The 27,334-nt window shown below is 41.7% G+C and overlaps 1 protein-coding gene across 6 annotated transcripts in view; it reads left to right on the forward strand.

Annotated features, from left to right (window-relative positions):
• The window catches only part of pou2f2a (POU class 2 homeobox 2a), a 76,683-nt gene that overhangs the window by 39,252 nt on the left and 10,097 nt on the right, over nt 1-27,334 (forward strand). For 5 of the 6 annotated variants that reach the window (XM_030412578.1, XM_030412579.1, XM_030412577.1 and 2 more), the window contains 4 exons: nt 23,651-23,716; nt 23,875-23,903; nt 24,478-24,534; nt 26,454-26,585. In XM_030412578.1, coding sequence (XP_030268438.1) covers nt 23,659-23,716; nt 23,875-23,903; nt 24,478-24,534; nt 26,454-26,585 — 276 coding nt within the window. In that variant the 5' untranslated portion in view covers nt 23,651-23,658. Of the gene's footprint in view, nt 1-23,650; nt 23,717-23,874; nt 23,904-24,477; nt 24,535-25,544; nt 25,831-26,453; nt 26,586-27,334 lie in introns of those variants that run through there. The other variant, XM_030412581.1, reaches the window with a different exon arrangement.

The raw sequence follows: 27,334 nt of genomic DNA on the forward strand, positions 1-27,334 counted from the left end.
TGCACCAAAGAGGGAACATTTGACGTGGAGTAGATGCTGATATGACAGCTGCTACTATCACTGAACAAACCCGTAGATACAAAAAACAAAAATGAAAGTTTAGAAAACATCTGTCGTCATCTGTAGCTGTTGTCTGCGGCAGTAAAACCCTTCCCATCAGTCACCGGAGGTGTTTGTTTAGTATCACAATTTGATAATTCAGTGATCGTCTAAGTTGAACTTCCTGCTTGTTGACACCCATCAATAGTCTGCTGGTACCGAACCATCCCACAGGCCGCTGTCTCTTTCCTCCATACAAACAGATAGACCCAGGGCTAGTGGTTACTATGGGGATAAGGGGAGAGAGAGAGAGAGAGTGGGAGTGAGCGAGGTAGAGAGAGGCAGGCCGTGGTTTTGAGGTGTAAAGCATCATAAATAATGGAGGCTGCACCTCACATTGAAATGCAAAGGCTGGAGCTCGGGCCTGAGCAGAGGTAATGCTGGCTTTTTGAAATTTATTTTTCATAAGCGTGATCCCCCCAGCCTCCCCCAATCACACACACACACAGACACACATTCAAACACATTGCTCCTTATAACTCTGCACCCCCCCCATCCCATACAGAAAACATACCTTAACATACGTTTGCATTCCAAATTTCATCAAGTCTGCCAGAGTAGATTGGCTTTTATTGAATACAGTCATTCATCAAACGCACGTCAGAAGCAATATCAAAGTGAGGCTTGTTACTGAGCCATCCTCATAACAATATATCAGAATATTTCATCTTTTTTTTCCTCAGTGGAATGAAAATGTGATGCGGTATTAACACATCTGCATATCGTTTATGTGGGACAGGTATTAAAAAAGCTGCACTCCTTATTTAAAGTCAAACTTTTGATAAAATGAAGTTTATTTTATTTTCTGATTATTCTCTCTTAAGATTTCTACACTTCGTCTCTATTTGTGTGCTTGTGTGAGAGAGTGTGAAAGGGGAGAGAGACCAGACGTCCAGTACGTGCATTCACGTATATGTTTGTGTGTGTGTGCATGTGAGCATACACACTCCTTTGTGTTCGCATTGTGTCCACAGTAGCATGCCAACGTCGGCTGAAGAAAAAGAGCCAGAATGTGGATGAGATTCCTAACTATGTACGACTGACTGAGGCCACTCATATGTAGCCTTAACGTGTGTGTTTGTGTCTGTGTGTATGCGTGTGTTCGTGTTAGCGTGAGAAGAGTGAGAGTGAAGCAGAGAGAAGAGATATGGCCCGGCCACCACAGTGGTTTTGTACACCAACATGCGGTTATCAGCTCCAGTCATGCTGTTAAAGGCCTGTGACCGCTGAAGGATGTAGATAGGGGTAAATGTAACACCCTAACCCTAACCCCTGATTGGAAATTTCTGCTGATGCATCGGTGAAAGATTGATCCTTATTCCACTTGTAACTATATCATCTTAATTAGTGTAATCTGTGCGTAACAACAGCTGGTTTTGTATTTGCATTGTAGGTTTTTTTTATTCCATTTATCACAGTATGGACATGTGATGTGCCAGATACGTTGGGGTAAAAATCGTTGCATCTCTTTCATTCCAGTCAGTCTAATTGTTCACAGACAGAGGTGCAAAGTGACTTAGAATGGCCCTCAGTAAAGCACATACGTCTGCAAAGGCCCAACAGCACTTACTCATACACACCAGCCATTTAAATATGCCTGATTTTCTCATTAAGATCGATACATTATTTCCTGCTAAATTAAACAAGAAGACAAAAAAAGCCTGCCCTATTTGACAATGTTAAGGAAAGTAAGAAAATGGAAATCTGTTCTGTAGTTTTAGTGTAATCCTGCTGACAAACCAACCAACAAACACACCTGGGTGAAAACATAACCTCCGAGGTAAGTAAGGAAAAAATGTACCTGCGATGTCGAGTGAGTCTTACAAGTAATAATGGTAATTACAAGTAATTACAAGTATTTTGCGTCGGAGGAGGGCTGCACAACATGTTAAATAGATTAATATATTTCAAATATTTTCACAGATGAACATTTGTGTCACAGTTTTCATTTTCACTTCAGTTTCAATTTTCACAGAAAAACTATTTAAGTCATCATGATGTGACATTTGTTGGGGTCTGTACCAAACAAACAAGAAGGCCAGAACTTGCAGCACTACAGTACCTCATTGTTTTGTCACACATTTTACCTTAATTTAAACATTAAAGCTTCTTGTGATTTGGATATTACGCAGTATTTCCATTAATTGTTCAGCCCTAGTTTAACCAGAGCCTTTAAAACGTCACCTTTTGCACTCAAATACTCTTAAACTATCTTTTAACCAGTCTTCGTCAACATTATTATTTGAGTCAATACAAAGGTGTCAGAGCAGAATAGTCACCTGAGGTCTCTGAATGTCTCAGATAACTTCATGTTCTTTACACTCTAAAGTGACTCTATGTGATTTCCTGTGATGTACCCACTTTGTGAATTGACTCTGAACAAATGTGGCCTCTTGTCTATGTATTCAACATACACTTAAGATTCTGACTGCAACTTTCTCTGATGTATCTGTTTATTTATTGTGATAAATCTCACAAGGTTGAGAGTAAGGGCAGGTGTTCAGGCAACATCCTCAGTTTTGCTCACACTTCAAGCAGGTGTAGAGTGAATAAGGGCTTTGCAGCGTAATGCATTGCACGAAAGTGATGGAGTGAATCGAGTGATGACAGACAAGTCAAATTCAAACGTATAATTTTTACACTTTAGGGTCATTTTTACATTTTTCAGTTACAGTGAGGGATTGTAAGTCAGGTGAATTTCTTAATCAATGGGCCTTTATAAATCCACAGTTTTTAGTTCATGGGGGATTCTGTGACTTGTTTATCATTTAACTTATATATTTATACAGCATATTTTTGAAATTACTAGCACAGTGTATAAAAACTGACACCAATACTGTGTTTTCCACCGGCCTCTGTTTTGTCTCTCAACACCATCTATGTTAAGAAGCTTTCAGAGAGGTGTAGGACTATTCTGTATATTCAACATAGCAATCAGCGCCACTCTCCCCCTGACACACACACACACACACACACACACACACACACACACACACACACACACACAAAGTGTTGAGGCTTGCTGGCGTCAGGCCAGAGCATCAATAAAGCCAGTGTGAGTTTGAGAGCCATTTAAGGGTCATTTCGCCCCAGACCTACAATCCTCCATACTGCTCACTACAGCACCTCGGTGACCATCAGGCTGACCCTGTGTGAGGAGAGATAGGTTGAGGGAGCGATGAAGAGGCAATGAATACGTAGAGGCAACACTGAGGAGAGAGACAAATTGAGATGGAGAAATTGTGAATGAAAGTGGGGGAGTGAGAGAAAAGAGATTGTAGAGGAGAGAAGAGAGGATTAGAAAATAAAGGTGGGAGAGTTGAGGAGAAGCAGAAGTCTGTCAGTTTGGTTTGTCTGTTTGATCTAAACTATATTCAAAGTCTGTCTTTGTTAAACCAGCTGTTGGAGTCCAGTTAGATGTAAAAATTATGACTTTCCTTGAAAAAAACATGAAATTCCAGGGTTTTTGAACAATGAAACAATCGATACGAGAGCATCAGACAGGCCTTGCATAGTAACACTCCTTGAATGTGTAATTATGGTAGGACTGTGCATTGATTTTAGGACTTTCTCTATCATGTATTTGATGGATATTTACTGTCACATTTCTCTTTGATGCAGGTGAGGTTTTCTGATATGCAAATGTAAAAACATACTTTTATCTGAGAAAGGTTCGTTCGGTCTTCAGTCTCCGGAGAGCAACTACGTATGATGTTACCGACATGCAACCACACACCTTACGTTGCTCCATCTTTCTTTCTTTCCTCCTCAGCCCCATTTCTCGTCTTCTCTTCTTCTTTATCATCCCAAGTTTTTCTCATCCTCTTCTTCAGGTTTGCTCCCCACTTAAATCCGTCTGTCTACTTATTGATCTCCTTACACTCTCTTCCTCAAGTACATTACACCCTAAGTCATCAAATACTCACCCATCATTTTCATTAACACTTTTACTCTCATCCCTCGCAGTGAGATTTCTTGCCAGTCATCTCTTCTTCCTCGTCGCCTCTCCCGCTCACTCCTCCCTCATCTTCCTTTAATTCATTTTCTCTTTTTATTTGCTCGTAACACTCCGTCTCCGCACTCACTTTTTCATCTGTCGAGTCTCGGCCTCTTCGTACTTTACCGTCTCGTCTGTCTCCAACTATCCCTCTTTCCTCTGCCCTACATCCCTCTCTCCCTCCCTCCCACCCTCTCTATTGATCCAGCCATAGTTTTCTGTCTTCCCTGTGCTGGCTGGCTGGCTTTAATCAATATAGATAATTGTCTGCTTTCTCTTCATGCCAAACACGCTGTGTTTTTTCTCAATGAATCCAGGTCTTTCCCCTACGCAACCCGCCCACCCCTCCCTCCTCCCCTCCACGCGGGAATCCCTCCGTTAATGACAGGAGATAACCTGCTTTCCTTACCGATTTTTTTCCTCCCCCCTCCGATCCCTCTCACCCCCTTCCTCCCCCCTCTCGTTCCCTTGTTCATCGATTACCGTGAGACATCGCCCTGCGTGCCCCCGTCAACAAATGTAAACACACCAGGCCACGTGGCTCGTCTGTGAGTACAAACATACGCCGATATACAAATATTCAGATTTACAAAGGTACACTAAGTTCGACCAACACCCGGTCAGGTGGGAGCCACCAAAGAGATCCTGTTATGACATTATAACCATACTTGGCCCCTCTGTTTGTGAAAATGTTTTATACATGTGGATTTGAACCAGTACTGCAAATATTATTCCATCTTCGTCCAGTTGACGGCATTCAGAGGCTGAAATAAACCCTCACATCACTTCCTGTCAATCGCCTGGAACAGCCTTGGAACAACAACTTACTTTCACTGATATAGACCAAAGAAATATCACAGGACATGAAAGGCTAATTCACACAAAGACATCATGCTGCAACTTTTTTGTTGGAATAGTAAACTCACAAAGTTTTCATTTCCCTGACTAATCTATAAATGAAGTCTGTCTAAAGTCCCTGACACACCAAACTGACATAAAATAAAAAACTAGCTGTGCTGAAGGCCGACTGTTGTGTCGCCTCAAGTCTTTTGTGACTCGGCCAAAAAGTTTCACTTGAACACACCACAAAAGACCACAGTCAGCTGCCACCGGCTCATATGTTCTGCGCCTGTGTGAAAGGAAATACTTCTCTGCCAATATACAAACCATGGTTATGATAAAGCAGCATTTTATGACACCACTCTCGCCAATACAGCCTAATATATTCTTCTAATCGAGAATATGTCTGATTAAAAGCTGCAAATGGCACTGGAGCAGAGGCAGAGGAGGAAAACCAGTCACACGTTCGTATGCTGCCAAGTAATCACCAACTTCACAATCAAACAACCATTAACAACAGCTTATTTACCAGATTAAATGAGGTCACAAAACAAGTGTGGGAAAAATAGAGCTGAGCAGTCACAGGTTTGAAAAGGTAAATGTCAGTCACATATCTCTGTGAAATGACAAGAGCGTACCATACAGCCATTGTGTTTGTGCACTTCTGCGGCTCCACAGAAAACTGACCTTTGCTGCTCTGCTGCGTCTTATGTACCGTAATTGCACCAAACTGCTGTGTACATACATTAAAGTTAAGACACAACTGATACCAGCTCTGTTAGCTCTGTAATTCTATTCAGATAGTGTGAGATAGTGACTGTTATTTATAACTGTTTTTGAGCGGTGTTGATTTTATTTAAAGAGGAAGTAGCTAGTGATGCTGTTAAACTATAATGCAGTATACAAATATTTTTTTTCTTTTATTGTATTTGTATATTTCAAGTGTATTTTTACTATAAAATACACAAAAATAACATAGTCTTTGTGTCACTCTTTAAAATCAGGTAGCTTTTCACCTGTGTGTGTCATATTGTCCTGTTCTTTCAGGTACAAGATTGACCTCGCTGAAAAATAGTATAATAATTTAAAAAAAAAAAGAGAAATGACACAACAAATTGTAAACTTGATTTTTAAACTGTGTAACCATGAACTTCCTGGACCTCAGTTTTGCAGACAGCAGAGTTACTGCATAGCTTTTAAAGACACAAGTCAGAAGGCAGTACAGATTAATCTCTTTTTCTTCCCTCTCCCCTGCTCGTATGGACATTAGTACACCAGACCTGCACATGAAGGCAAACATCTGAAACGTACACAATGCAGTCGCTCTCTAACAGCATGCGGTCCTGGCATCCACACAATTAGTCTCTATAGGGGGGTATGGCAAGGCCATGCTGTAATTACATAGCTCTATATGAAGTTGAGTGGGGTGGGGACCGGGGAAGCAAAGGGTAGCATGCACTATATACTGTGCTGCATTGTGACCCAAGCTGCCGCATTGAAAACCTGGCTTACAATCGATAGTGTTTGATAGGAGTGAATAGAGAGGCGAGAACATTGAGTCAAGTCAACTTTATTTATATAGGCCAGTATCACAAATGACACATTTTCCTGTGGGGGATTCACAATCTGTACAACATACGACATGTTCTGTCCTTAGAGCATCGATTCAAAAAAGGAAAAACCTAAGAAAAAAAAATAGCGATAATAGTGATAAAATGCGAGGAGAAATCGAACTCCGGAGACAAACAGACATGCTGTAGATGTTGTCCTCACAGAATAGACCAACATATTACAATTCTTTAACATATAACAAGAGTGTAGACCTCCTCTCTGCCATGGGCGCCTGAAAAGAGGACACAGTTTTCACACAGTAGGGGAAACAAACACAGACCGAGAGAGAGAGACCAGGGGAGACGCTGACTCTCCTGAAGGACGAAGATCCAGATCCAAAAACTCTGGAAGGAGCCAATGCAGAGAGAGAGAGGTCCTGATTGCCTGGTCCAGAGAAACCTGATTGAATAGAAAGGACAATGAAGAAGATAAAGAGAAAGAAAGAAAAAAGAAAGCGAGATCAGCGCACAGCTTGGATAATTATGTGCTTGTGGAACAACAAACAGGGTGTTCAGTGGTCTTCAGAAAATCAAGGCTTCTCTGAAAAACGATAAGTGACTCTAAATTAGTTCAGTTTTATGTTAATTAACCATTTTTAAGCCACAGGATGGACTTCCTGGAGAAAGCTAGTTGATGTTTGCGTCTAAAGTATCAGTATTTCACAATCTGAGGATGAGACTGAACAGTCAACTATCTTTTTACTGGAAGTAGCATTTTGTTGCTTCAGATTTTAGTTCTTTTTTTATTTGTTTGATAGTTGTTTTTATATGCTGCCTTGTAATGAGGTATGTTTAACAATGATAACACCTGTTTATTATTTGAGGATTTGTCATGAAGTCCCCTAGTACTAGCGTTGATTGTTTAACCCTGTCAGTGGGGGAAGAGGAAACAAACCTGGTGAGGGTCAGAAACCACTTTACAGTCAAGAGGGATGCCCGCAGTCAGGCCACACTGGTTGCTTGCTCTTGCGAGCCATCCCATAAAGGCTACGCTCAGCATAGTCTGCTAACGAGGCTATGCTAATGGTAGCACTCACAGCCCTGCCATCAAGCTGGTGGCTGAACTGAAACAACACCTAAGGTAATGTTAGCAGAGACGAGCTGTCACAATGAATAGCATCATCATGTCGAAGCAGCATCCGCTGAGATATACTATATACATTGTACATATACAGTAGAAAGTGCAGGGTCGAGGTATACAAGGTCACACAGAGAAGAACAGTACATACATCATTATAAGCACACAGGTTTAACAAAAGGGAAGGTAGGAACCAATATGAACAGGACAACAGGAGAAGAAACTTCAAGATGGATGTTAAAGCAGACATTACTAACTGCTTTAACATCCGGCTTGATGTAACAGAACACAACCAAGGCCGTGACATGTAACTACATGTCCATACCACAGCAATACCATGTGTGATAGTCAGTGTGAAGGAGTGTGTACTGCAAGGTATTTGGGGGTTTTAGTAAGTCAAAGCAAATATTATGGCTAATTTTAACTTTGTATGTATTTTTCAATGCAGTCTGTAAAAATCCTGAACAGAAAAATCTCAATAATCACAGGATTTGAGTGTTGATTTCCGAATTGTGATGAAATCCCAGCATGAAGGAGAAGACACTCACGCCTTCTTTATCTCACCGCTCCTTCTCTTTCTGCTCTATAACTTTACTTGCCGCCGAGAGACCGACTCTAACCGCAGCATTTCGGCCATTTTGAGCTTGTTGTGTAGAGCGTGTTTGTGTGTGCCTGTGTGTGTGCGTGTGTGTATGTGTGTATACGTGTACTTTTGCACGTTGTGTCTGTGTGTGAAAGTGTGCTGGTGCAGAGAGAATGGACCCTTATCCAATTTGTACTAGTCAGTAGTGTGAAATGGCGGTAGGTCAGTCAGCCAGGCAGTGTGTGTGTGTGTGTGTGTGTGTGTGTGTGTGTGTGTGTGTTTGTCTGTGTGGGTGTGTGTGTGTGTGTGTGTGTGTGTGTGTGTGTGTGTGTGTGTGTGTGTAAGAAAAGAGTGGTCTTAGTTGCACATAACACTGTGGTGGTCCGGCTTGTGCCAGCGTGCTTTCATCTACACTGAATAACGACCACATACACACACACACATACACACACACACACATACACACGCGCAGACAAACTGAAAAGCAGACATGATTATTGTAGAAATTATAAAGACACATAGTGTAAGGAATAATATTATAGTGAAAAGTATAATAGCATCATGGAGGCATCCCTGTTGTGTGTTACAGTCTTAAAGGCATGTACACACACACACACACACACACACACATTCCACCCACAAAAAGATAGACTTCTCCATTAAATTGGTCGTTATTGTATAGTCTACCCCCTATGGATCTGATCTATAGAATGACACATACGCACACCTATTCCCTCTATGGTGGTTACAATTATCTCTGCTCCGGAAGCCTGTAATTGTGCGCATGTGTGTGCGAACACAATGTGTGTTTATGAAGGACTTCTCATACCTCATACAGCCTCTGTCACATTCTATTACTATTAAATTGTTTACTTTTATAGGAAAAATGTTTTGCTTACAAAACAGTAAAATATCTCGGATGAAAAAAGTCATATAAATGAATTGACCTTGATATACCTCAAGCTTTTATCGACGTTCCTTTCTTTTTTCTTTTCTTTTTTTTTTCCAGGTATTCACTAATGCTCAAATCAAATTTAAAATTGCCACACACATAAAAACATTTCAGAAAAACATTTCTAATGCAGCCTAATGCCGTCGACAAACCACTCCTGATCACAACCTCGGGTCAAACAGCAGGGCAGCAGGTGATTTGCAGCGTCTGTAAAAGGTTACGCCGTGCACGAACTCACACAAAGCCCCCCCCCCAAAAAATACACTCACACTCGCTTAATGACTCACAGTGGCTTAGCAGCACTACGGCCATTGTCTACATCTGTAATTGTGTGTTTTTCTGTGTGTGTGTCTGTGTGTGTGTGTGTCCATGTGTCATTTGGTGAGTGAACATAAGTGGGTCTGGGGCGGTCTGTTGATGGAAGGAGTGTAAAAATAGAGAGATAACAGCCACTCTGGAGCGAAAGAGTTGAAGGAGGAGGGGGGTCAGAGCAGGGTGGCCTTGAACACCCATTCTTCCCTCCAGCCGTCGATTCGTCCATCTCTCTCTCTCTCGCTCTCTCTCTCTGTCCCTCTCCCTCCGTGGCTGGCTCGCCGATTCGTTCAGCCCACCTCAACAAAATGGAGTTTGTTAAGTGGAAGGCAGCGACGATGGCCAGGAGGTTACAGATTCAGACGAGTGACTGGAAAGTTGGTTGGAAGGCTTGAATCTTGAATCGGCTGGGAAAGCCTCGAAGGAAGACATTTGATTTGTTTTGTTTCGGGGTATTTGCTGTAGTTGTAATCTTTGTTGGTCGTGCTGTTGAATCAGAGGATTTCTTGGATCATTATCCACCCATCAGAAGAGGCTATTTGCTGTTATTCATTCTTGTAGATTATGGAAACATCTCCTGCTCAGCAAGATAATTCACTCTAAATGTTCTTTCTCTTTCGCTCTCTTTTTCTTAAATCAGGGTTGTATTAACCCATTGGGACGTAGGGCAACCATTAAAGATATATTCTCAAACCTGAGGCGTTGTTTGGAAACACCTCCTAAAACTTGAGAGTTTTCTGAAAAACTTGACAGACTTGTCAATGTTCACTAAAACCTTTTGCTTCTCAGCCTCTGGAGCAGATATAAACTTGAAATAAAGAAATGTAGGAGCTTAAGACTTTTGCATTGAAATAAAAACAAAAACAAGCAAGTAAAAACTGGAATATTCTGCATTAAGATGTCTTAACACAACTAGACTGTTTTGATATATTCTGTTGAGAAGTGTACTTATATTATCCCAAATATAAATATATAATCAAGCTCAGAAAAGTCTAATTTATTTTCAAAGTAAGGGTGCGTTCCACTTGGTCATCTGTCGCTCTGACTTCCTGGAGAGAGTGACTTAAGACATTATCTCGTCCGTAAAGTCTCAACGTCACATTGAACAGTGACAACAAAAACAGTTCCCATGATCCCATCTCTTATTTTGATTAGGGGACCGCTTGCTGCAGAAATGACATATTGTGCTTTTAAAAATTAAAAAAGTGAAAGTGTAAATGTAAAAGTAACTCTAATGACACATATGTTCTCTCTGCTTAATATCCAGTTGTTTAAGCGGCCAAAAGTGGTTGCAGAATTAGAAAGAGAGAGTCACTGCGTGGCCCACTGCCTCTAGGAATGCTGGGAAGTTTGGTGCACAGTGAGGAGGCACAGGGGTGCAAATCATACCACCCACCCCCCTCCTCCTCTCCTCCACCCTGGCTTTCCATCCCATCCCTCCGTCCCTTGGGGTGATTTCAGAACCTGCATCCCCATCCCATCTTATCCTTAAATTCGGAATCTGCCCGGAGCGTCCTGATCCCTGCCTGCTGGAACTGAGGACCGTCACGCTCCCAGATTAGGGATTTCTGATGCAACTCTGGTCAGGACAGCAGCTCAGCCCTGCAGCCTGGGATTGTGTCTATGTGTGTGTGTGTCTGTGTGCGTGTGTGTGTGTGTGTGTGTGAGAGAGAGGTTGTGTACTTGCTGCTACATATGAGCGTATTCATGTAATTGTGTTGCAGCTCCCGGCGAACGTGCCTCACCTCTGCTTGCGTGTGTGTTTGGGTGGAAAGTCTTTCGTGTTTTCATTCACTCTCATTTATGCTTCACTCTTGCGAGGCTTTTTCTGATGTTGCGCGAAGGTAAATAAGAGCTGCCGCGCTTCGTCTCTTGACCTCTCGGAAACAAGAAAAAAGGGAGCCCGCGATTCTGAGAACGAGAGAAGAAGAAGAAGGAGGAGAGTTAGAATGAAAGAAGAGGGAGAGGGTGTGTTTTGGCTAGTGCGAGGTGGGGTGAGGCGGGGGCTATAGGCAGCAGGCAGCAGCCTCTGCAAAAGGGCCTCCAGTGTGCGCGGGTCTGGCTACCCCCTCTGCGGGGCCCCGATCGATACAAACTCAGAGCAATAAAGCTTTCCCCCTGTCATCTCCGCAGAATACAAAGCAGAGCGGGGAAGGGAAGGGGGGAGGGAGGGTGAGGGATGGGGGTGGTGGTGGTGGTGGGGAGGGAGGGTGAGGAATGGGGGTGGTGGGGAGGGAGGGGAGCTGTTCCGCTAGCCACACCAATTTCCTAACCCCCCTTTTTCGCCTCCCCTCTTCTTCTTTTTCTCTCCCCCATTTCCAACCCTAAACCACAACCCACCTCACCCTCCACCTTTCTGTTACATCCCAGTCCCCCCTCATCTTCATCCCCATCTTCTTCTTCTTCTTCTTCTTCTTCTTCTTCTTCTTCTTCTTCTTCTTCTTCTTCTTTTTCCTTCCCCATCCTCCTTCCCGGCCTCAGCCAAAAGCGAACAGACTGACGAGCTGCCTGTATTTTATAATTAATGCTGTTTGAATAAATACTCTTAATAATTCATCGTTGTTATTTAAGGAGAGATTGATGGATTGACTGAGAGAAAGTGTAAGAGAGAAACAGAGCAAAGATCAGATCTGGGGAAAGGGTTGGAAATGGACGCCGAGCAGAAACGAATGCAGCGCTGCACGGAGGGGTTTAAATAGAGGGGGTAGGTGCTGGTAACAGAAGATGGGGATGGGGTGACGGCCGTAGATGAAGGGGGGGAAGGGAGTAGAGGTATTACACTGAGCGAGAGATGGATGTGTCGATGGAGAGGAGCTTGCTGCGAGGGAGGTGGGGAGAATAAGGAGATTGAGGCGGAGGGGGGTTATTTAACGGGACAGGAAAGGAGAGGACAGGAAGGGGTAAAGAGGTCAAATAAGCGCTCTGTTTAATTGGGAGCCAATTTAAGTCGGGTCCAATCGATAAACCTGTAAACCTAACCATCTAACGGCTCGCAGCACGCACCATAGATCACCGGGTATCCATGGCTGGAGGAGAGGACGGCGGGCTGCCTCCAACACCTCATTCAGTCATTCATTTGTCTGCACTTGTGGAGCGACCCGGCAGAGATTCAGGATCAGGTCCTGAATCAGAATATGACGGCGAAGGAAAGGCTTCATTTTTAATTTGGAGGTTTCAGACACGGTGCTGGGATTTTCACGCCAAATCCACACAGCCTGAACATAAATATCCCTGGAGTCACATGACAACCTCATAACTCCAAATTGAAGGATAATATGATCTTCTTTGGGCGGAGAAATTCTGCCTTCCCTGGACTTATGAGATCCTTTCAGCCCCCATAAAAAAATTGGGTGGTCAAGCTGAAAAGGAGGCAGAGGGATTTAGTACTGAACGATCAAAACTAGGGCTGCAACAAAGGATTATTTTCATTATTGAATTGTTTTCACAATTAATCACTGTGAAAAATGCTTGTCACAACTTCCTAGGGCCGAAAGTGACTTCCTGAAAATGCTTAAATGACAAAGAAAAGTAGGAAATTGTCACATTTAAAATGCTTGAACCAGTAAATGTTTGACATTTTTACTGGAAAAATGACAAAAATATCAAAATATTTAGCAAATAATTTTCTAATATTTACCAGTCGTTGCAGTGGAAATCAGAAAATAAGAGTGAGTCTTTATCTTTCTTTCCTCATTTTCATTTCTAACACTATTCAGATTTCATCCGGGTTTTTCTGTGCTAATTGTCTCAAAGAGAATATGTCAGCGTGCACGTTTAAAGACACATTTGAAACATTTTCCTTCACAGCAGATCTCTTATTTTCAAGAGTATTTTCAAAGCACAGTACACTTTTCGAAGGAATTTTTACGGTTTCTGTCACAAATTCTGACCAGAGCACACGTCCAGCATACAGCGGTGATACATCCAGGTTTGTTCGGAAACAAGACTGGGATTTCACATTGCCCTTTTCATGTCTCAAAGGCTTTTATCCAACCCTCCTTTTCTTTTCTTATTTCGAACCCCTCCCTCTCCCCCTTAGTCTCATTTTTTGGTCATCTTTCTGTCCACTCTGTCCGTTCATTTTGTCATTGACTCTGTTGCGCACGATCTGCCCCCTCCCTCCTCATCCAATCACTCACACACACCATCAAGGCGAGGCTGTGTGTCTTTGTTAGTCCAATTGTCACTATCTTCTCCTTCCTGCTGTTTCCTGTGAGGATGCTCAGTCACACTCCAGTTTGTTCTGCTCCATACATGTCCATTTTCTCTATTTCAGTGTATTCCTTCTTCATTCCTCTTCAATTTTTATTCCCCTCTTCCATTATCACCAATTCAACATTTTGTGGACATTTGTTTCTCTTTTTGTTTTTGTCTTTGCTCATTTATTTTCTTCCCGTCTGTTCTGTTCCTCACTTACTCTCAAGTATCTCTTTACTCGTCAATTCACTCACTCTTATCCCGCTGTGACAATTTTTTTTAGGAGGATTTTCCCCATAATTCTCTTCTCAGCATGTCTCATTATTTTTCCACCCCTTCAGATTCCTTAATTTTGTGTTTTCCTGTTTGTCATTTGCTTGTGTATTTTTTTTCTTCATCATCTCTCCTCATTTTGCTCCCTCCTCTCATATGTCTTCTTCCCTGTCCCATCAACATCCTCCCTCCGCTCTCTCCATCACTTCCCCTGCCATTTTCTGTCTCTTTACTCCCCTTGTTTTCTCTCTTTGAAACCATCTCTGTCGCGTCTCCACCATTATCCCCCCCGAAAATTCCCTTAATTTTCCGCATCTGCTCGTTGTCTTCATCCTTCTTGCTCATTTGTTTCCATCTCCCAGCATCTTCCTCCTTCATTCGCTCATTTTCTCCCTCCATCTTTGTGCCCCAGCGCAGGGATTCTGGAAAAAGGAAGTAACACACAGTGGCCAGTTCCTCCTTCCCCTTGTCCACCCTCCCTTTATTTCTCTGTTTCCATCCCTCCATCCCTGCGTTGTGCTCCTTGGGGAGGGCAGTAATAATGGTGGAGAGAAAGAGAGAGGGAGGGCGGTGCGATTATTGTCTTGTCGGGAGTCAGAAGAATCGATCGGCACAGAAATATGTGGTGCGAGAAAGAGGTACTGTATCGGATATAATAAACACTCTAGAGACATATTCGGAAAGCGCTCGCCCTCGTGCACGTTCACATGTGCTCGCGAACACACACACACACATGCACTCATGTAATCACTCGCCGTCTCTGACTCACACAAGGTGCCTGTGTGCAAACCGAGAACAGTTGTGCATAAACTCATACAAACAATCTGCAGCAGAAATCACCAGCACACAGTGTTATGATTCATTCACTCTTGAGAGGCCGTTACAATGAAGCCTTCTCAGTATATAGACGCGTGAAACAAACCACTTTTGTAAAAGTATCGACTCATGAGCGCGAGTGTTATCTTACAGATCAGCGTTGGTAAAGCCTGCATGGGCGTGCAGAAATCTTTGTGTGTGTGGAGATATTAAGGCCTTTTTTTAAAAAGAGGAAGTAGCTGTAGAAAACAGTGAAAACTGTTTTTCTTCTGTATTGACATAAACCCTGTAAGAATGAAACACATTCTTTACAACCTGATGAACTGAAATATCCTTATTCATTGTAATCTTTTAGCTTTCAGTGGTAAAACAGTAACATATTTTGAATTGATGTCAAATCTGATTTTGACTTTCCCTCATCAGGCAACTATGATGTGAAAATCAACTGAAAAAAAGCAGAATAATCCTTTAATACTGGTTGTTAAAGTGTAAACATCAGTGGAGACATTAGCATGCAGCACTTTGTTTGCCTCACACCGAAGCCTCGGCTACAGGCAGGGAAACATGTTTATTTTTAATGATTAACACTCTCACAGGTACACACACAAACATGCGAGTAGCAGACGTGCACACACGTACGCTTGTGCACACATGCGAACACACGCGCGCACACACACACACAGTGATCTTTCATTGCTGTTGCCTGGCAACGAGTCTGTGTGTCCTGTGCTAGCAGAGCGCTGTCCAGCGGTGCCATGACCGCTGCGGCTGACCACTACTGACGGAGAGGGGGAGGAAGGAAGGGATGAAGGGATAAAGTGAGGGAGGAATGAAGACACAGAGGGACAGAGGGGGACAAGCTAGAGTTTGAGATTTACAAACATTACTCTGAGACAAGAAATAGTATATTTTTGGTGAAGCTTAATGACAGAAGCCCCAGACTGAAGCGGCAAGAAAAGCCTCTAGTAAGACAGGAAGAGGCTGTTATTAGGAAGTCCAAATAAGACACAATTCTGACATTAATACAGAATTTGTGAAATTGTGGGCAGAGAATAATGTGAGGATTACTAGTTTATTTTAGTTGGCAGCCTTAACATAAAATAGTTCTGATAGATAATGATACAAAACAATATTTCATAAATAGTATTTCTCCGCAATTTGGCGCTAACATAAAGTTATTTTGTCGATGAACATGAGCAATATTTTTGTAAAGCTTGAGGTTTTAGTAAATAATAAGTTTTACTGGAAATCTAAACACCACCAAACCTCAACTCACACAGTTGATCATTTGCATTTTCTCTCTCTTTTTGTACAGAGCGAGTTATTTGCATTCTATGGAACTCATTATTTCATGAAACTCACTGAAAAGAAACTCCACTGTAGCCATAACAACCTAAGTGTCTAGGTGAGCTTGTTACCTGTCTGCTCACCCTCAAGTTGGCGAGAAGCTAACTCGCTGTGTCCACGTAATGAGAATTATCCCCACCAGTGTCTGTTTTTGAGAGCAGCTCAGCAAGTGTTTGTACAAAACCAAAACCTATGAAAGAGAAGACGCAGAAGACAAGGATGTGACGTGAGGAGATAGACGGGATGTGGGAATGGAGGAATTAAGGGAAGGAGGACAGGTGGAAGGGTTTAGACGGAAGGGGGAAGGTTAGAGAGAAGTTCAAGTGAGATGGTCATTTTATAGCTGAGGGAGAAGAGGAGGAGAGGAAATGAGAGGGATCAGAATAAATCAAGAATGGACCAAGTAGAGGACAAAGAGAGGTGGGAGGTGAGGGACAAAGTGAAGGAGGAGGGATGGGTGAACTGAACAGATTCTCTTCTGTTACACTGGATCTTAACCACAGCAACTATCATGGTGGACTGACTGTTATTTGCACAGGCGACCTGTTGGCACCAACTCTCTCAGTTCTTACCTAAATGTGTTCCTCACAGGAGTGTGAAAGAGGCCCGAAATACTTGGATTATGTTGGTACATGATTGGAGAAACTCCCTCCACAAGAGAAGTGTTTTCCTCTGCTGCAGGATTTATTAAACTAAAGATTATTTTTAAGTAGAGGTGAAGGCCTGTGTAGCCAAGAGACACGACTGTAGCCCTGCAAATGGAAGTAGATAAACCCTAGTATTCACCTCATAGGACCAATTTTCAGCCATGTTTGTGGCAACAAATAAACAGATATTTTTGACAGGAAGTTGGGATTACAACCGTGTTTTCAGTGACAAAATCGATCTCTCTGTGTTTGTGGCGACCCAGATATTTTAAGATACCCTTAACCAAGTGGGTTTTGTGCTTAAACCTAACCAGACCATAAGCGCGCATTTTATCTAAGGAAACTTGAGGTTGCAGCAGAAGGAAATATGAAGTTTTTTGCTTTTCTGTGCTTTTGCAGAAAGTAGGTTGAAATCAGGAACAATACTCTTATTTTCTGCAATTTAAGCGGTTTGACTGTGTGAATATGTTCATGGCTCCGAGGCTCAACCTAAACCAATCTGACAAGGAACACATCATATTTTCATCTCTTCTTTGTTGTATAAAACAAGGTAAAACGTGCTGTTCAACCACATAAATATATCCAACGCGTTGCTGTTAATAGCATCTATGACTGCGTTAAGCAACATTAAAGAATGTAGCATATGAATAAAATATACGCTGTAGGGAGACATCATTTGTAAGTATGATTTCTCTGTTTAAGGCGTTAACATAACGCTGGTACAGTCTGTCGTATATGTGCAGCCGCTTCTCTGCTCGTCTAAAGCAGAATATATTCCCATTAAAGGCAGACAATAGTATACATATACACAGCTCTGTTCTTTGGCTTTAGTTTGTTTTCAGCTGGTGTCACGGTCATTAAAATGAGACACAACACATTGTTCTTTTCTCAGATGTATTGTAAGAAATCAAATGTTTCAAACTTTAACTGGCAAAAACACAGATGTGCTCATGAATAACTAGCGCTGCTGATTTTATTCGAATACATCAGATCAAGTTTAGCTTTAAAATCTAAATAATTTATCTTTTGATATGAACAACTGAAAAAAAACTTGTCATTCTCAACTGTTTCCTCATTGTTCAGCTCACAGTAGTTTTGCAGTTCTTTATAATTCTTTCAGCTTCAACTTTCTAACATTCAAGTTTCTGAAAAAGGTTTTAAAAGTATTCTGAGGTCACAAAATGGATTATTTTAACATTGATATATCTGACTTTTCTCAAAACTCCTGCCAACTTGTATGACTGAAGGTAGTTTCTGTACAAAAAACAGTGCCGCTTAAGTTTTATATTAATTAAATCGTGAGCATTCGTTCAGCTGTTCGGCCTCAAAGTATTTTTCAGTCTTTCCTGTTCCTCTTTACGATTTAGAATTGTTGGAAAAGAAAATACGTAATTAGAGCTGTAACCATTAGTCTATCAACACAAGGTTAATTAGCAACTATTTTCATGATTGATAAAACGATAATTTGCAAGCAAAATTGCCAAATATTCTCTGGTTTCATCTTCTCTAATATTAGTGATACCACCTAATGGTTGTAGTTTATTAAACCCAGTGGGCATCTTCATCGAGCTTTTTGTTTTTTGTTTTATATTTTCCTGCTTTAGCTTTTCTAACTTTCTATACATATTTATAATCCAAATCCAAAATTAAATTGTTTATCAAAAAACAGGAGGACAGGCAATGCCCCATGCCAAATACATGCACCTTAATCTAGAAAAAAACGATGACACTCTTTATGGTTTGAACTGTCAGTTAAAGAAATAAGCAGATTGAAGACGTCATTGTAGGCTTTTTTCATAATTTTTTTAACATTAATTGAGAAAATAATCAGCAGGAGTAATCAATAATATAGATATCTTCAGCTCCAATCTTAAAGACAGTGTAGGATGTTAGGAAAAAAAACAGTTATGGTTGTGATGAATGATAAAAGTTTGTAATTGAAGTAAATAAATACTAAATAGCTTGCTTCAGTTTTTAGTTTCTTGTTTCTGTTTCGGATCTATTTTTCCTCACAGCAGATGCAGATTTGCTCGTTGGCGCTGCGTGTGTGTGTTTGTTCAGTGGTGAATGTGACCGGGGACAGGTGGAAACGGCAAGCGGCAGGCAGCTTGTTTGTGTGTGTGTGTGTGTGTGTGTGTGTGTGTGTGTGTGTGTGTGTGTGTGTCACTGCGAGGCACGAGGTGGCCGAGACCATGTGCCTGACCTCTGACATCCACACGCCAAACAGCACGGGCAACCCCCCTCAAACACACACACACACACAAGAAACCCACGCGCCGTCTGTCACCGGCCCCTGACAGGCGTGACCGAGGCGGGGTGGGTGGGCAAGAAGGAGCAAAGGGGGGGGGGGTGAGTTTAGGACCCCTACAGCCATCCTATTCCCCCCTCTCCCCCCTCTCCCTCACTCATTCCCCCTTTTCTAATTCCCTGACAGTGACCCTCAACCCCCTCCTCTCTTCCCCCCCCTCTAACACACACACTCTCAGGCAGGCAGGCTGGCCATGTCAACCCCAGAAGACAGATACATCATCTGCCCGGTGGCCTCTCTCTCTTTCTTCCCCTCTCTCTCTCTCTCTCTCTCTCTCTCTCTCTCTCTGCTATTAGCACTGAGAGGATGAGTAAGGACGGGTGGTAGTAGGGGGGGGGTACTGCCTTAAATCCGAGCGGCTGCTTTCAGATTGCCCCAGGGTAGAGGAGTGTGTTGGGACAGTGGTCACTGTAAATTGACTTGTTCAAAAAATACAGAAAATGTGAAAATCAAAGAATACAGTGAAGTTTTCTGTGGTCTTCAGGAAGATGTAGAAGGTTTATTGTGGGGGGGAAAAAAGTAGTTTGGCGATCTAACTCTAATACAAGAAAACTAAACCTCATGTGCTCTGGACATCTGTGACATTTTGGTGTTCGGTGTGTTTGATTTGTTCGCATATATGAGGAGGTTAGGAGGGACGGAGGGTGGGGGTCGGTGGGCCCCATGGCCAGAGGGGTTCAGGGGACAGTTGAGGCTTTATGGGGAGGGAGAGATGGACGGGAGGGTCGGGGGGAGTGGGATGATAAAATGATTTTATGGTGTCCCCCCCTTCATATGCTGAGAGGACGAGGGAGCATGGAATAATAAGTGTGTGTGTGTGTGTGTGTGTGTGTGTGTGTGTGTGTGTGTGTGTGTGTGTGGAATGTATTACATTTAATCCCGTGTTTGATTGAAATGGATTCAGCATTTTAGTAAATTGTATTTTTAAATCGTGTCTGTCTGATGGGTTGCACTTTGGGTTGTGGTGATAGTAGTACCAGCACTGTATCTCAACTAATCAAGCTTCTTTACACCATTACTTGATCGTGGTGAATTTCTACTATCAGGATGTTCATTAATCGAGATGAACAAGTTAGACTGGATTAGTTTAATTGAAGCTAAAGAACAAAACAAAACAACAGCAGAGGGATGAGATCACCTCCATTATGTATCTTATATTTGTTCAGGATGACTTTATGATTTTTGAGAAATGTATTAAAGATTCTTTGATTGTTTTTCACAGATAGGTCAAATGTGTCATATCTGTGATACAGTCAAAATATTTGTTCTCTAAATAAATGAAAGTTAAATTGATTCCAGTAGGTTTTTAATGATTATCAGGACAATCTCGTATTTGCAGTTATGTTCCACAGGGTAAACGTGACACGGCATTTTCTACTGGTGACTGTAAATCTAATGTTTGCGCTGGTAAAACCTGTATGTGATGGTGGCAGTATTGTTATTTTTGGCGTATATGTTGTCCAATTTGTGCCAATATAAAAACGTTTATTTTTCTTTAGAGATTATAATGCAGAAAAAGATGTTTAGGATGATTTACAATAATTGAAGTCTCTGTGTAGATTACAGTTTCAGTGAACTGATGTTTTTTAAAGGTCATTGTTAAAGTATTTACCACAAACCAACACATTTAAAGGTTCACTGCAATCTTAGAGAAGAGAAAGTCCCACACACTGCTCATGTCACTGAAGTAAAATAATTAAATGAATTATAAAAAATGTTTGTATATATACATCAGAATGTTGTACTCCATCTTTAGCCCCAAAACTCCAGAAATCGATCAGTTATCCTCCAGTTTTTTACAGCTGAATGTCGCAACAGAGAGTAATTTATAAGGTCAGTAGAACTTAACATACAATACATCTGAAAAACAACACTGAGAGGTGTGTGTGTCTGAGTGAGAATGAGAAATAGAGCTTAGTAACGTCAAGATAGATGGACGCTATGACAGTAAAACTAAATGTTTTTAAAGATAGACTCTGACTTTTATGTTGATTTGGTGCCGGCGATTGGCGTCAGAAAGACGATGATTTGTCGCTGAAGGTCACAGAAGTAAATTGTGTTTTTAAACTAAAGATGATCATCTTCACCTCTGAGTTATTTTTGTAAAGAGAATTTTATTCCAGATTTAGTTTGAAGGTCGTGTTTCAGGCTCTTCATTTTATTTCCAGGTGAAGCGGTGACTGTAGGGTTTTGCACTTTTTTTCAGAAAGATTATTTTTGCACAGAAAGGATTCAGATGACTATTACTGTGTGGGGTGCACTGTACAGCACACACACACACCCACACACACAAACACACACACACACACACACACACACACACAGAGGTCTAGCCCAGCTTTTCCAGGAGGGTGCTGCCATCATCTGGTTGTGTCGTGTAACTGCAACCCTCCACTGACTGAAGGCTTTGTGCAACATTTACTTTTAATTCTGATAAAACAGTAGTAATGAGTAATGCAATTTTGATTACATTGAGACTAACAAATTGTATTTCCTTGATGCTTTGATGGAAAACAAAGGTTTTGACATTAAACACAAAACAAGTTAATAAATAAAAACGTCACAAGATGCCAAAGAATGCCTACGTTTGGTGGGAAATTGTAGTTTGAGGTTGAAATTTATGAACATTATTATTAGGTTTGTGATCAAGTTTGCATCTGTGTTCATTCCGTAGATATTTTCCAGCTGAAAACATATTCTTCATATTTTCTGATCTTCCTCTCTCCTTGCGTCACTCTATCTTTTTCTATTTTCCTTTTCCTGCTCTTTTTCTCCTCTTTCCTCCCCCCTCCCTCCTGCATTTCCACCTCCTCTCATCACACCTTGAACTTGCCTGTGACCCTGATGATAAGATTACACAAACACATGCTCACACCGGGCTTATATGTAATTTCCAGTAAGCCCCTTGCTTCTTTTGTTTCCAGGTATTCCTTCTTTTGCTTGCCTTATGTGATCAGACACAAAATGTGGGCTTTCTATTTGCTCCATTGGGTGTAGCAGAGGCAGTGAAGCAGAAAGACGGAAGCCGCAGTTATAATTATAGCAAAGAAGGGCAGAGTTCTGGTTCTGTCAGGTGTACCTTCATCCAGACAAATGCAGAAAGAACGCTGAGCTCAGATTTTAAGCTTCTTCTTCCACGATTTTAATAGAAATATCTCTTTTTTTGTGGCGCTGGTGCCCTAGTTAAGCCGTTTATTGTATAAGTCGTGAACCGAAGAGGGAAAATTAGGTATAAAAGCACAAAACAGATGTAGTTAAGAGCGCAGTGCAGGGGGTGAAGCAGTGTTTTATCCAAGATGGCGGCAGCGGCGGCGGTGGTGCTGAGTAATGTCTGCTGCTCAGGTAAGCAGTTCCTCTGGCGTCGTCGTTCCTCGACCAATTACTTCTGTGATCCCAGAAGTCACCACAAACAGAAGCAGCTAGTTAGGAGATCTGCCACGAAAAGCTGATTCTTAATCCCAGTTCCACATCCTGAGTCAATAAAGTTTACATTTAAAGAGTTAAATTAGAGCGTGGTGTCATCACTTTTGCCTTGCAGAGTTTTCTGCAGGTCATATGAAAACAGAATTTAACAATCAGCAGGAGTCGTTTTTTTTAAAGTCCAGCATCAACACTGCAGAGTAAAAGATTGTTCCCTCCACATTTGAACAAAGATCTGTGGTTTTATCTCAACAGTTTTATCCAGCAAGGCTTCAGGGTTTCATCACCAATACTGCAGTGCCAAGGTTGTCACAGGACAATGGCTGCCCGTTTCCTCTCGTCGTTGTCAAAGATGCAGCAGGTTGCACGTTTAAAAAGAGTTGTGTCTTTAAATCATTTGTTGTAGTCGAGTCAAAAATACACTCCCTATTCGATTGAATTGAAATGCTTCCTGACAGCATTGATCTCTGTTGAACTTTGACATGCAGGAGGTCAAGTACAAGTACTCTGGGACCGACCTCTCGTTCAGAAAGCAGTGATTGTTTGTACCCTTTTTTGTATTTCTGAATGGTGAAAGAGAACAAGCAGCAGAACAGGAGGGGTGGGCATAATGAGTGAGAGGACAAGTACAAGAAAAAGTGTTAAAAACACAAAGAGAAGATTTTAGTTTTTTATGTCTGTTCTTGTGAATTTTCTGTATTTGTTCTCATTTGCTTCCTAGTTTTCTGTTTTCTTTACCACATTTTACTAAAATTTTCAAATTCACATTTCAGTGGATCTCATCAGTGCTTCTGAAATATGAATACACAAGTTATGATTATTATAATGCTGAGAATTATTTATTCTCTATTAATTAACAAAAAATCAACACATGTAAAAACAGAGATTATTTCTGTCATCATAGTTTTTCAGACACCAGAAGCTCTCTCTCTACGCTGTCCGTCTCATATTCTGTGTCGGACATCAGAATTCGTGTGTGTGAGTGTGTCACAGTTGTCTCCTCGTGACACAGTGCTGCTGACAAATGTTTTACCTGGACGGTCGCCACTGAGAGTGCATTTCGAAAGGAATTTAGCTAACAACAATCACCAGCGTGTACATTAATTATACGTATGTATTTTTAAATGCCCGTTTCTAAATTTGTGTGTGTGTTCTTGTGTGTTTCTTGCAGATATCAGGATGTCTAAAGCAGCAGAGGAGGAGAACCCTGGGGCTGACTATCCAGGGGACAGTTCAGGTACACACACACACGTTTCATGATATCAGTGATGATCACGTGAATTTATCCGAGCAGTTCTTGTGTGAATTTAACTTTTAACTCTTTTAGGTTTACAGACACACACACACACTCACACACACACACACTGTTTAACAAGTGGGATCTCTGTGTTTCAGACTCCGACAGAAACAGCCCTGATGACCAGGTCGGTTTTTACTTTTATTCCTCTCACTAACATTAATAAATCTCAGAGTTTTATTGAATTTACTTCAGCTAAGCATTCATTTTTGAGTTTGATTGCTTATATATTAACCATGAAATTATTACAGTAAAGTAAATAAATGAATCATAGCCAGAATATCTGTATCAAATCATCACAATACACTTAATGTTATTTATCTTATTACTTTGAGTGTGTAGTAAATTATGCTACTATCAAAAATAATGTTGCATGTATGAAATAATTGCTATTTATGGAGCTATTCTCTGGTTGGGGAGACTTTTCTTTTTATGTCATATCGAGCAATGGCACAAAATCCTCTCGCAGAATATTTGGGAACTCTCTCCACATGTCTCAACAGTTATGTTTTCTAACGTCTATTGTTGTGTAATTATTGATTGCAGCGGCAGCACTTTTACTGTCTCAACAATTGAAAATTAACATAAGACTCACTGTGAGCGTGTAGACACAGAAATCCGGGCGGCTTTGATTGGATCTATCATCGGATGATGTTGATGTTGGGAGATCTATTTTTTTTATTCGCTTTGCTTTCCTCCAGATCCAGCCAATGAAAACCAGCCCCTTCAGTCTTTCTCCCACGCCGGCTGGCACTAAGGTGAGCCAGTTCAGACATGCATTGTGTGCGTGTGTGTGTTTCTGTAGAGATTTGTCCTACCCAATTCCAACTAATAATGCCCCATAAATCTCAGCAGCTTCAGTACTAAAATCCTGTATCAGTTAAACCTTTGTGTGGGTGGAAATAAAAACACTTGACTATATTGACTTCTGCATCCAATCAACTTCAGCTAACTGCTCATACCTCAACTAATTTTAAGTTGTTCATACATTGCTTGGTACGTTTTATGGAGCTATTAGTTTTTGGCATCAGGATGTAGTTCTCGCTGTGGCTCTTTCATGCTGTTGGGGGCTTTTTGCTGCCGGGATTTGGGCCCACTGTCCCCTGAAAGACGAGGTTCACTGCAGACTAATAAAAGGTTTGTTCTTAGAAACCACCCTTATCCTTTGGTGGATCATTGCTATTCTGATGTGAGTGGTCTCTTCCTGCATAGAAAAGTCCCCATCCACAGCACATGAAGGGTGACGGGTTGATTTGATAAGTATGATAATGATGTGAATCGTAAGCACCAGTTTTCACCTCCACCTCCATCATCAAAGCACCACATAAGGGAATCTCTTGTGGGCGAATGATGTCTCCAGTAGAGACGTTAATGTCGAATCAATGCCGAGGTGCATTGAAGCTGTTCTGATGGTATGCGGCGTCCACATTAAAATACAAGGAGCTGAGTGACATTGAATAACATCTGTAGGATGGGGCCTGACCATTGTGAGCCTTGAAAGTAATGAGTAAGGTCTAAAATCAACAGTTAGCCCATGAAGAGAGGCAAGGACATGCGTACCAGTCAACATCCTTGCAGTTGCATTTATATTGAAGACTGGAGACTGATTAGATATATCAAATAGTCTAGTCGTTGTCATGTCATGAAGGCATGAATTACTTTTTTTATTAGTACCATTAGTAATGCCTTCCTCTTCAGCCTGTCACACATTTATGGGCTTCTTCGTATGTATGTGTGTTGTGAGTCATGTTTGCAGCGCCCAGGGTGAGACTCCTGTAGGCAGCACTGAATATGCAAATCAGGCGACTTTGTACACACCCACCTCACTGAAAAGCTGAGAGTACTGAGAGAAAAGGCAGAAAGCAACGTGGATGTGAATGAGGTGACGGAGAGTGATAGAAGTCAAGACGCAGCACAGTGCAGCAGTGATGGATGGGTAATGACAGGGCTGTGAACGGCTAACGACAGCCTGAGGTCAGAGGTCAGCAGCCCAGGAATGTTTCTGACACCCTGAAAACGAGGACGATTGACTCATCCTTCTGGACAGATGACTGGTAAATACTTGGGAATGTGAATCAGCGGTAAGCAGCAGCAGAGGGGGACTAGAGTTCAGGTCAAAGTCAAATGAAGGAGCACTAATAAATATCTTGGACTTTGTTCTTTACCCCTGCAAAATGTGGTTTGTCTTCTACGTTCTTAGAAACCTGTTTCCTGTCTCCACCAATATTTGAACAGTCTCAGACTGGTTTATCACTGCAGCTTTGTAGCACTCATTAGATTTTTTGGGAGCTTTTTAGCCTTTATTTTGATAGGACAGCTTGCAAACTCAGCTTCTGTAAATTGGGTGTAGGCTCTACCAGGTGAGCTATCAGGGCTCACCCAGAGTATTTGTTCAATTAACATCAGCCTCTCCCAGTGTGTTAAGAATCTGTTTGTTTGGAGGCAGAAATATGCTAGATTTTGCGCAGATTGAGGATAATTTCTCGTCTATTTTCACCCTGAGTGTGAGATTAGAAAACCTGAAACTACAATCTTAAAATATAACTGCACCTATAAGCGTGTGTGTTACTGTGTGAATGTGATAGAGAATGTTGCTTAAAAAATCTTCTGTGCATCATCGCAGTTTAAAGATAAAGATACCAGCTGGCATTAAATTTAACATTGTGATCTTCTTCAGGGAAAGACTGAGGAGAGCTCTGAGATGATACATAGCACTATTGCTCCACCTGCACCTCCTCCTTCCCACCAACAGCAACAGACCCAACACCACCACACACAGCTGATGCTGGCTGGCAGCCAGCTCGCAGGGGTGAGACTACACACACACACACACACACAAACACACAAACACATCTGATCACATTTGATCTTTCAATGTTAAAATGTCATCACCAGGCACTTTTTGTTTTGTCCGATCTAAAGTGGAATGAAGTTTCAAGTGACTCGTGTCTTTAAAGCAAAATCTGCACGTAGCCACATCGACAGGCAGCTTTCATGACTTGTCACAACAGTCCCAGTTTCACAGGACATTTATGCAAAACACGTTGGAAGTTGTATTTGCTCTCGGCTCATTTCACTGCTGTAGGGTTTCCAAAATTATGAACTGCTGGCTCCAAGATGTCTAAAATCTGAGTTTGTAGAGTTTAGCATTGGTCTCATTGGGTTATATGAACCAAACTTCCAGGTTAAATGAATCTCCAGACATGCTTTTATGTCAACGTGCCATTATTTAGTTTATAATATTCAGTTCACAGTAATGTTGGGACCCCCTTCATGCATTAGCACACAGGAAAGTATTCAGAAAGCACATAACTGCCCAGAAGAGCAAGAAGACACTTGCTGAACATGTAATAAAGTCGTCAGAGTTGCATTATCTACAGTTGAACGAAATACCACAGCTAAACATTCTGTGAGTTAAGTGGATGGCTTTCTCGCTTGTCTTGCTCTGGCATGCTTTTACTGTGTGCTAACAGTTTCACCTACACTTCTGTTCCCGGAATGCGTAGCTGACGCTGCTCTGTGTTGTCTCTCCTGACCTTTCTCCATTATTTTCTTCCT

This window comes from Sparus aurata, chromosome 3 (assembly GCF_900880675.1).
Source record: "Sparus aurata chromosome 3, fSpaAur1.1, whole genome shotgun sequence".
Lineage (NCBI taxonomy): Eukaryota > Metazoa > Chordata > Actinopteri > Spariformes > Sparidae > Sparus > Sparus aurata.